Source organism: Cynara cardunculus (genome assembly GCF_001531365.2).
Source record: "Cynara cardunculus var. scolymus isolate 2C chromosome LG 4, CcrdV1, whole genome shotgun sequence".
Taxonomy (NCBI): Eukaryota; Viridiplantae; Streptophyta; class Magnoliopsida; order Asterales; family Asteraceae; genus Cynara; species Cynara cardunculus.
Window position 1 is genome coordinate 18,510,222 of NC_037531.1, and position 11,242 is coordinate 18,521,463.

Consider the following 11,242-nt stretch of genomic DNA (forward strand, 5'->3'; position numbering starts at 1 on the left):
TAACTAAGATCTACGGCTTTGAGCAACGGAAGAGCACTTAAAGATGTTACAAGGCGTTCATTGAACGCATTACCCCTTAGATTTAGAATTTTCAATTTCTTGTATAGGGAAACCCTTTCAAAACCTGTAGTCATGCACGGAAGCTTTCATTGCCAAATGAAAGAGATTGCATACAAATCCAAGAAGACCAATGCCATGATGGGTTAACATCATATTTATTACCTTTCGTAAAATAGTTGTAGGAGAGATCCAGTATCTCCAAGTTCTCCAAAGCTGCAAATTTGTTCAAAATAGATGTAAACGCGTACAAGCATATAATTAGAACATGCATGTTATTGCAAAAAATCAATTAAAAAAGTAGGTGGAAGGAACAAAAACATGCCAAGAGCAGGGAAGCATCCTTCCAAGTAATTGTCATCGAGATGCAAAACTCTGAGGGAAGCCAGAGCACCCAATGAACGAAAGATGTCATTTCCAATGTTATTACCACTCAGGTCCACTATCTCCAACTTCTTCAAACTTGACAACCTTCCAAGTCCTGCAAAAAAAGGTTATAATGGTGCTTTTTAATATCAAAGAAGATAACTTTGAAAACAAATAGCTAATAATAGGAAAATGAATGGCGTGATTGGTAACATAGGAAGTATACATACTGTCCTATATGCCTTAAGGTATTCTGCTCATACTATTGCCTCTAAATGTCCAACATTTGGTCAACTTATAGGCACCATCAAGTCTAAAAACTCATTGCATCATTTGAATCCAATTTATTGATAATGGTCCAACATATATATCAAGTTTCCAGATCCAGATCAAGCTAATATAATACGATAGTAATTTGGGCAATGATGCAGATGATACCTGTGTTCACAATCCCATCATCAAGACAATTCTTTGACAAATTGAGACTTGTTAACTCTTTGAAATGAAGAAACAGAGAAACATTTAACGACCAAATCCTATCGCAGCCTTCAGCTACTATGTTGCTCAGAGACAGCTTTGTTACATCTCCAGTGGTTGTGTTGCACGTGACCCTCTCCCAATCACAACACTCACCACCAATACTACCATCATCAACCCAACTCAGGAGAGGAGGGGCCACATCAAGAACATATGAATCAGCAAGGGAAGTTTTGATTTCTAAGAGTGCGTTCCTCTCCTCCTCTATACAACCACCTTGTATTCGACAAACCATGAGAATAAGAATCGCCATCAATATCAACAACCAATAAAACCATGATTTATTCTTACTCACACACCAACACTCCATTTTACCTGATACACTAAGAATGATGGTGTTTTATAGACACACACACACACACAAAAATAAAGCTCAATTTCTCCTTTTGGGTTGGCTCTTATATAGAAGAAATAATCTTGTTAACGCAATGATTTCAAACTTGCATGGGATTATAACATTGAACTTGCTATAAAATATCGTATTTTCTCCGTTCCAAAAATTTTCTTTACTTTCCTACACATTTCCAATTGTTTTAGAAAATACTGCATAATACTTGTACCTCATCAAGTCAATGGTCGTTTTCAATCCAACCCTACTTCATTGCGAACCACTCCATCTACTTGTCCCTGTCACTACAGTTGCATCATATTGGAGTATGTATCACTCAATTGTAAAGCAAGATGAAAGGCAAGAATTGTATTCAATGAAGTCCATGGCAACATTACCGCATATATTTGTGGTTATGGTTTATGTACACACTCATAGATGTATTTGTATGACTTACACAAGTGTATTGTTTGCATTTCTAAATGCTATCCTCCATAATTTTTATTGTATACATGTATATCTATGGTTATGGCATGTGCATACATTTATAAATGGATTATATATATTACTTCGTGTGAATCCTTATTTTTATACGTTGTATATATGTATTTTCTTAATATAAGTCATCAAGTCAATGATCAATTTCCCATAAGTCTACATATAAATCTAAACTTGATTTCTAGACCCCCTTTTTATTCCTTTTGGAGAGATAAACATAGAGTGTGATTTACTCTGAAAACTAAAGACAAAGACTATTGACTTTAGAAAAATCAAACCCAACTTTAGATAAATTGTTTAAATGTTTATATCTACAAGTGTGCACAAATTGCCAAAAGGTCCACCTTTACACAATACTTGGAAATTGCCTAAATTCACACTTGCACGCTTGTACAAATTGCCTAAACTAATAGTCTCTCCGTCCCAAAATATATGTCTACAATGAAAGTGCACATTGTTATAGAAACACGTAGCTATTACATTTTTTAGTTAATTAAATGACAATTTTACTCTTGATAATAAAGAGAGTAATAAATTTCACCATCTCATAAGCAAGGGTAGAATTGGAAATTATGAACTTACTTCTAAAAGCGGACACTTATTTTTGGACAAACCAAAATAGAAATGTAGACCTTGTTTTGGGACAGAGAATATACTTTTACATTGTGATACCGAAAAACAGAGAATGACCTAGAAATTTATTGAAGTGATTGCAGAATTTGACTATAAAAAGATATCTTTTTTTTTTCCACGATATATTTAATAACCATCTCCGCTATTAAAGTCATCGCTTTGGGATTAGTCGGCTCGCATAACGGGTTAGATATCCAGGTTAATAAAAAAAAATCTACATGGTGGCATCCAACAAAATCGTGATTCTTTCCCCTTACTATGGAACCATGAAAAGTTGGCCCGTCCAAAAATTTTGAAAACATTATTTTTAGGTTGTACGGACGGGACAGAACAAAACTCCCTGTCCGATGTTTGGCGCATTATGGGACAGAACAAGAATCACTGTCCCATTATTTGACCCCTAAGTAGTTTGTTTGCAAATTTGTTAGTGATTTTGTAGAAAATTTGGATTAAAGGCCTCATTTAGGGCTTTCATCCTTCCAGAAAATGGGTTCACCACTGTAAMCGTGGTGGTGGCCGAAATCATGGACCTCAAGCCGCTATACATGATGATTCTTGGACCAATCGATRTAAAATCCAACAACGATCGRAACCATATGACTAATTTAAAGGATAGCATTGTTCTTACARTCGATGGTTGCTGAAAACTCGAACCGAACCCGCCGACTGTCTCCCCCGATTTGACACCAATTGAGATGAGAGTTTGGTTGATTTTCAGAGGRTTTTCATTTCTTACGTCGTCGGTTATATACAAAAAAYGTTGAATCTTCAACACCATGACCTCAAATCAAGYCAGRGAGCCACATAGAAAATCCACYATCATCTGCTTCTTCACATTCCCCACAGTTCACAAGAGAAGTATAATTTACAAAACAGGCACTTATACTTTCAACTAACGACATACGACCCCTTCAAGTTAATGATTGTACAAAATATTAAAATTCCTAGACTGCTCTTTGAGGTTGCGATCGGTTGTGATCGGTATTACAGGACTGGTCAAAACAAAACTTATTGTTCCATGTTTTGGGCTTCGTAGGAACACAAGCTCAGTGTTCAACACGACTTGATGAGACAAAAAACATAATTATCATCGTTCTTATCGGATAAGATTTTCGTCCAATTCAGTAAAGAAAATGACATGTAAACACCTACCGGGTAAGCATTTGATAAACGGTCCCTAAACTTTACTCAATTTAGGATCAAATAAATGAAACAATTGGCAAAACTTGATCCAAACACACGTATTTTATGCTCATTGAAAAAATGCATCAACAACCATGCTTATGAACTGAAAAACATCAGGATTCTTGACAAGTATATTCATTAGTGATTAGTCTAGCTATAAATTCTTTATTTTTCTAGGAAATAAGAGAAATAGTCATCAGGGAAAACCATTGTTCAGAATTTGTCCATAATTGGAATACAAATACATACGAAAGCCTGTTTRCATTTATTATATCACATTTTCTTAAGGAGGTCCTATTTACGGAAGAGCATGAAAAAYTTACGTACAAAACCATTAAAGAAGTCATAACATGTATACATACATTCTTCAACCAAGTCTAGCCACCTTCTATGCCAATAAGGATTGATGTAAAGAACAACAAAAAATCCTAACAAGAACACRACGCATGTTGAACCAAAACTTCCATAAAATGATGTCATATTGATATCATACCATTTATCACTGCCTTCTTTAGCGCCTTCTTTTGTTGATGGATCGGTCACTTGTGATGTAGTCATGCATTTCTTCTCTAAYGGTGGTCCACAAAGAAATGGATTCCCTTCATAGATCTCCTTGGTAAATGTACCAAATTGTGCTTTCATTTCTGGGAGTCTACCTGATAGATTGTTGTAAGAGACATTGAAGACAGCTAGARAAGTAAGTTGAATCAGTTGTGATGGAAGTTTGCCACTCAAACCATWTGAAGAAAGGTCCAAGCTCTCTATCTCCTTAAGATTTGAGAATTGCATTGGAATAGGTCCAAACAACTGATTGTGAGACAGGTTCAGTGAGTGCATCTCGGTCAACAATCCTAATTCTTTTGGGATTTCACCTGTTAGTTTGTTATCTGATAGATCCAGTCCCACCAAGTAATCAAGGATTTTACCTTTGTAAGCGTGAGAAAGAGCTTTTGTTGTAAACAGAACTTCGTCTTCCATTTCAAACATTTSTGTGTCGTACATGGTAGAAGAAACATCGTTACGATGTAGATAACCCATATAGTGGTAAAAGGAAGCCCCCAATGCCCCATTTGGGGATTTTTCGAAAGCAGGGTAAATAGGGRTGGTAATATTTTGTAGGCAACTAGGTATCGAACCAGAAAGAGAGTTACTAGATAAATCTATCAAACTGACATTACTTAATTGGCACAATTGCATCGGAATAGAACCACTGAAGTTATTTTTTCTCAAAATAAGAATCCTTAAATTGGAAAGTTCACCAAGAAACTTGGGTATCTTTCCTGACAAGAAATTGTTGCCTATATCYAGTGTCAAAACATCAGTCAACCTATGAAAGGCCTTGGGTATTGAGCCGGTGAATCTATTGAAACCCAAATGAAGATGTTTCAAGCTTTGAAAATTTACGCAAGATGGRATGGGCCCTGAGAAAGAATTTTGTGAAATATCGAGAAACGAAAATGAAGTTGTTCCACAAGGAAACCGACCTTCCAAAGTATTGTTTCTCACCATAAGTGMAAATGAGGTGCCACTCGTGTTGCTTATCCAAYGAGGGATCATMCCTGTAAAAAAATTATTGCTAATATCCAAATRCTCYAKAAGAATATCKTTGTTACCGATCTCATTCTCAATTTTTCCAGTAAAACAATTGCTATCCAAGTGTAGCCTCTGGATGTTACCCACACTTAMGTTTCTTGAAAGTACCTCRCCACGCAACATGTTGTTTGATAATTTCAGTACTTGTAAGGAAGAGAGATCTGTAAACAATTCCTTTGGCACTTCTCCTGAGAGCGCATTGTYTGATAAATCTAGTGCCCATAATTCACTCRRATCACCAACTGAAGACGGGATAACACCATYTAWAGAATTGCTTGAGAAATTTAAATAACCTAGATTCGGAAGGAACTTTTGTATATCAYCCGGAATAGTACCATTCATGTGGTTCCCAGACACATCCAACCTCCTTGTATTAGCATTCTTATATGGCAACATACTAATATTACCGCCAAACGAGTTGTTCCTTAGACTAAGACCTTCCAACATTGTATTATTTTTWATCAACCAATTTGGAAATTCCCCCACCAAGGAGTTGTGAGATAAGTCTATTACCCGCAACTTGTTTTGGTGAAGCAGAAACCCTGGAACAACACTTCCTTTAGCCCTATTCACATTGCAATTAGATAGCACAAGGAGTTTCAATTGGAACGTTGGAATCCAACCTCTCGGCTCTTCTGTTTCCACCTCAAATTTGCCATTGTCGCATATGAATACAACTACCTCAAGTTTTGCATGATTCGAGAGCAAGTTGAATGAGAATGAACCCCCAAATTTGTTATTACTAAAATCAACATACTCGAGGGATGTGAGATTSGCAATCGGTGATGACACAAATAATCCCGTGAATTGATTTGAAGAAATATCCAACAACTTAAGAGATGATAGACTATTGAAACATTGAGGCACCTTTCCATCGAACATGTTGTGACTAAGATCCAACTCATAGAGGTTCTTCAACTCACATAACCCTGCCAAAAGAGAACAAAACAACTATGGTTCATCCTTTAAGAGTAATAATGACTTGCACTTTCACTTTCTTATGTTATAAAAAAGAAGAACTATTGGACAAATGTAATGTTACAAAAGGAGCATCCCAAATTAGCTATAATGCATGAACTTCCCTTAGTTAATCGTACATGCTCTAGATAACTTACCATGGTAAGGTAACGTGCCGTTGAGTTTGTTGTAAGCGAACGAGATAACTCTAAGGGAAGATAATGTACGTATTGTTGATGGGATGCTCCCAAAAAATTGGTTCCAACTCAAATCTAAGACCTCGAGACCGTGGAAAGATGCCAAAGCTGCATGAAAACAAGAGAAGGTTGCATATACATATATGATGAGTTGGTAACTTGACTAATTTTTTTAAACAACAATAACGAAGTTGTAAAGAAATGAAGGAAAACAAGCTTGCCTTCCATTGGTAATGTTCCATTCAAAGAGTTATGACTCAAGTAGAGGGTCTTCAAATCACTAAAATGAGGCGTTTCTGAATTGGATTAAGAGACACATCAAACAAATGAAGATCAGCAGACTTAAATATTGTAAATTGGGATGCATATGAACACTAATCAAAAGATTGGACGATTTATTAAAAATATTGCCCAAAAACAAATTTTAGTATATATAATTTAAAAAAAAAAACTAATCAACGATTACTAAAAAATTTAAATAAAAATCTTTTATATCAAATAAATACAAAAATAATATATGCTTCAAAAAATAATTTAAAAAATTAAAATAAAAATACAATCCTTTGCAAATTGTGTTGACCCGTAAGCCGATCACATAATACCTTTAAAACAAATAATTTTTTATTTCGATTTTTCTAAAAAATAAAAATTAGTATTTAAAACACATTTTTAACAATCTAACCATTTGATATTAGCAATAGCAATGATTGAAGATGACAAAAGCTCAAGTCAAGTGTCTCCAACTGTTTCAAGCCAGATAATTCTGCACGTAAAAAGAAAATTAGGATGACAAATTAACAGATAATACAAGTAAAGATGACATTTAATCTTTTTAGAACATGCCTTGAATGGGAAAGGAACCTTCCAACAAATTATCTGCAAGATCAAGGGTCTTGAGAGATGGGAGAGCACTTAAGCAAGAAATAATACTCTTCTTGAAACTGTTTGTTCGAAGATTTATACTCTTCARCTTTTTCAACCTCGATAACCTCATACAATCTGTAAAACAAGAAATGAAATAAAAGAAACCATGATTACGTAAAATTTGTGGTTATGGAAGAATTGAAGGATACTTACCAGACAAATAGCTCTATGTTTTGACGTATCACATATGCAAAAGTTACCATGACTAAATCTCCTTTTACCTTGGATATCTGGTGTCTCATTGAAGCTGTTATAACTTAAATCCAACTCCTCCAAGTTAACCATATAGGGTAATTCTGTCACGAGAAATAAAACATAAATCAAATCATATGCTATTTTGGAATGTACATATAGGGTATTCTTATGATAATCGATGCTAAAAACTTAACATGACAAATAGATAATAGTAACGTTGCTATTTAGTCTTTTAGAACATGCCTTGGATCGGAAAGAAACCTCCGGATGACTGAAGACCTAATGAGAGATCAAGCGTTTTGAGGGATGGGAGAACACTTAAACAAGAAATGATGTTCTTGTCGAAATTGCTATATTCAAGAGTTATACTCTTCAATCTTTTCAATCTCGATAACCTCGAACAACCTGTAAAAAGAAAGGAACTTTTAACTAAGAGAAACTATGGTCATATAAAATTTGTAGTTATCGTGACTAAATCTCCTTTACCTTGGATACTAGTTGTGTCAATGAACTGGTTAGAACTTAAATCCAACTCTTCCAAGTTAGCCAGATGTGCTAATTCTGTCGAGTGAAATAAAACAAGTATTAGTCATATACGTGTTATTTTGAAATGCACATATTTTTTTAAATATATAATATTTATTTTGAAATGTACATTATCATACTAGTTTGATCCAAGTATATATCACTATAAAACAAATTACTTTTACCCACAAAAATCAATTAAATAAATTTCCTTGGGTGATTACCAACGGATCATGATTCGATGTATATAATCGTGTTTTTGAACGATCCAAATCGAACATTGGTGTTATGAAGTTCGGCTCATTAAATTAGACGAGTTCTATTTTGTGTTCGAGATCGATTYGAGCTCCAGAATTATTAAGCTCGAGCTCAAAATAAGAAGATGAAGTCTATTAAAAATATGTTCATTTTGGAAAGGAAAAAAAACATACAATAAGAGAGGTCGGATAACGTACCTTGAGCCGGAAACGATCCACTTAAGAAATTGTAACTAAGATCAAGGGTTTGAAGCAGCGGAAGAGCACTTAACGATGTTATAAAGCTTTCATTGATTTCGTTACCCCTAAGTTTCAAAAAYTTCARCTTCTTGAACAGGGAAACCCTTTCAAACCCTGTAGTCATGCATRCAATGGAAGTTTTCAGTGCCAGCATAAAAAAGATTGCATATCCAAGAGGACCAAGGGCATTATAGGTTTAAGATGATATTGGTTACCTTGGATTTGATTGGTTTGGGTACCATCATAGGCAAGGTTGGTGAGATCCAATGTCTCCAASTCCTCTAAAGCTGCACATTTGTTCAAAATAGATGTAAAAGTGTATAAGCATATTTAGAGCATGTTGCTGCAAAAACTAGGTGGGAGGACSAAGAACATGCCAAGAGCAGGAAAGTATCCTTCCAAGTTGTTTCCACCGAGACGCAAATTTCTGAGTGAAGTCAGTGCACCCAATAAAGGAAAGATGTCGTTTCCAATGCTATTATCGCTGAGGTCCAATATCTCCAACTTCTTCAAACTTGACAATCCATCAAGCCCTTCAAAAACAAAGTTATAATGTTGATTCTTGATATCAAGGAAGGTAGAATTGCTAATAACATACATATGATTGACTAGCATGATTGGTAGAATCTGTATACATATGGTCCTATGTGCAGTAATCAAGGTATTTTGCTTATTTCAATTTGCCTCTGGCTGTCCACCATTTGGTCAAGTCAATTTACTTGCAACTAATTCAATTTCAACAATCCATATGAAGCTAATATAGGAAGTTAAAATACCTGTGTTCACAACAATGTTATCAAGACAATTGTATGACATATTGAGACTCGTTAACTCTTTAAAATGAAGAAAGAGAGAGACATTGAACGACCACATCCTCTCGCAAGGTTTAACAACCCTCCCCGTGTTATCTGCCATCCCCATCATGTTGCTTAAAGACAAGTTCGTTACGTGCCCGGTGGTTGTGCCGCACATGACCCTCTCCCAATCACAACACTCGCGGGTGCCACCGTCATCAACCCAAGTGGGGAGAGGGTCTACACCATATGAATCAAAAAGGTAAGCTTTGAGTTTGAGTAGTGACTTTCTCTCATCTTCTATACAAACACTCTGTGTTTGCCAAACCATGAAAGTATGTATCATCAATATCATCAACAACCATGACTTCTGTTTACTCACACGACACCACTCCATTTTAGTTGGCACAATACAATAACAATGATGGCTTTTGTASAAACTCACAAATAATGCTTAATTTCTTCTTTTGAGTTGATTCTTAAATAGAAGAAATAATCATTTATTAGCATAATAAATAAAAAAATTAAAAAAAAACTCGGTACTTTCTGGGATCATCCCCAATAAAGTGGTTATGTGGAAATAATACGTATCAGCGTAAAACAAAATCTTAAAGGTTTAACAATAAAATATTTAGAGCATTTTTAACAGYTATATTATACAATAAATTAATCTACATAAAGYAACAAAATTGTTTTAAAAAAGAACTTTAATTMTAATGTTTTAAAAACCTTACAGTTATAATAACTAAAAATCAACTTTATTAATTATATGTGAATTTGTATAAGTAAAAATTGATGATTAATTAGTTTATTTATTTTATTAAATTATTTTTTAATTAATTATATATTTAAAATAAATGAATAAATATATATCTCAAATTCTCAATAGGTTTTATTATAAAAAAATGGATAGGGCCCTCACTTTAACCTTAARGAGCGGTTTCCCTATGAAAACCGTTCTAATGAGGTGTTTGTGATTATTTATTTGAAAAAACTTATATTTTTTTTATAAAAGTTATTATCAACTTATTATAAATTAAAATAATTTAACTTTTTTAAGAACTTCTTATTACTGGTTTGGTAAGCTGTTTATTCAAACATTTAAAAGTGTTTATTACCGATGTCACATCGGAATAAGTMAATAAGATGTTTTTATAAGCAATCTTAACGCCCCCTTAATGTTAATAAATCAATGGATCGGTTATCRATATTGATGAGGTGGCAAAAAACCTTACCATCACAAATGCTTCTAAAAGTTTATAATAATAGTTYTTATAAGAACCTTCTTTTTGTGAGTTATATTGATTATTTCAACATCAATATTATWACATTAATAATTATAAAGTCAAAAAATAAAATAAAAAATAAGAAAAATGTCACTTCTTACAAACTTCATATTAAGAAACAAGGTTCTTGTTCAAACACCTAGAAGACATGAGGTTCTTCTAAGACCCTCTCCACAATGGTAGGTTTTAGAGAATCTCCAATGCAAGGTTCTTATTAGCAAAAACGTAGTGGTTCTTATAAGAACCCCATGTCCTCTAGGTGTGCTTGAATAAGAATCTTGATTCTTACCATGAAGTTTGTGAGAAATTACATTTTTCTTATTTTTTATTTTATTTTCTTGACTTTATAAATATAATAATTATTGATATTGAAATAATCAGCGAGAYCCACAAAATGAAGATTCTTATAAGAACTAGCATTGCCGACTCTTAAGAAAGTTCTTGATTTGATGAGTTGGAGATAATTTGACGATAAAAAGTGTAAAAAAAATGCTCTTACAGGTCATTAAACATTTTACTAATAAAAACTTTGCGTTAAAGATGTTGTTATAACATAACTATTAAAAGATATCATTATCAACAACATTATTAATGTCACAAAATAAACACGAAAATTCTTGGTCAATGCAATAAGTCAATATTCGTCTTTTCATCTAATTTGGTCCCAACA

The 11,242-nt window shown here is 33.9% G+C and overlaps 2 protein-coding genes across 2 annotated transcripts in view; both read right to left on the reverse strand.

The window, feature by feature from the left end:
- Window positions 1-1,359, reverse strand: part of LOC112510974 (receptor-like protein 15) — a 6,104-nt gene extending 4,745 nt beyond the window's left edge. Inside the window, exons 1-3 of the mRNA XM_025116330.1 lie at window positions 862-1,359; window positions 340-538; window positions 223-273 (exon numbers count right to left, since the gene is read on the reverse strand). Coding sequence (XP_024972098.1) covers window positions 223-273; window positions 340-538; window positions 862-1,270 — 659 coding nt within the window. The 5' untranslated portion in view covers window positions 1,271-1,359. The remainder of the gene's footprint in view (window positions 1-222; window positions 274-339; window positions 539-861) is intronic.
- A 2,475-nt stretch (window positions 1,360-3,834) lies between these two features.
- LOC112510975 (receptor-like protein 9a) lies at window positions 3,835-9,716 on the reverse strand. The gene is made up of 10 exons (XM_025116331.1): window positions 9,269-9,716; window positions 8,837-9,025; window positions 8,708-8,779; window positions 8,451-8,606; window positions 7,957-8,031; window positions 7,714-7,875; window positions 7,034-7,114; window positions 6,573-6,647; window positions 6,313-6,459; window positions 3,835-6,126 (listed from the first exon to the last, which is right to left on the reverse strand). The coding sequence occupies exons 1-10, from the start codon at window positions 9,681-9,683 to the stop codon at window positions 3,899-3,901; spliced, it is 3,600 nt and encodes a 1,199-aa protein (XP_024972099.1). The 5' UTR covers window positions 9,684-9,716; the 3' UTR covers window positions 3,835-3,898.
- Between the last annotated feature and the right edge of the window lie 1,526 nt (window positions 9,717-11,242).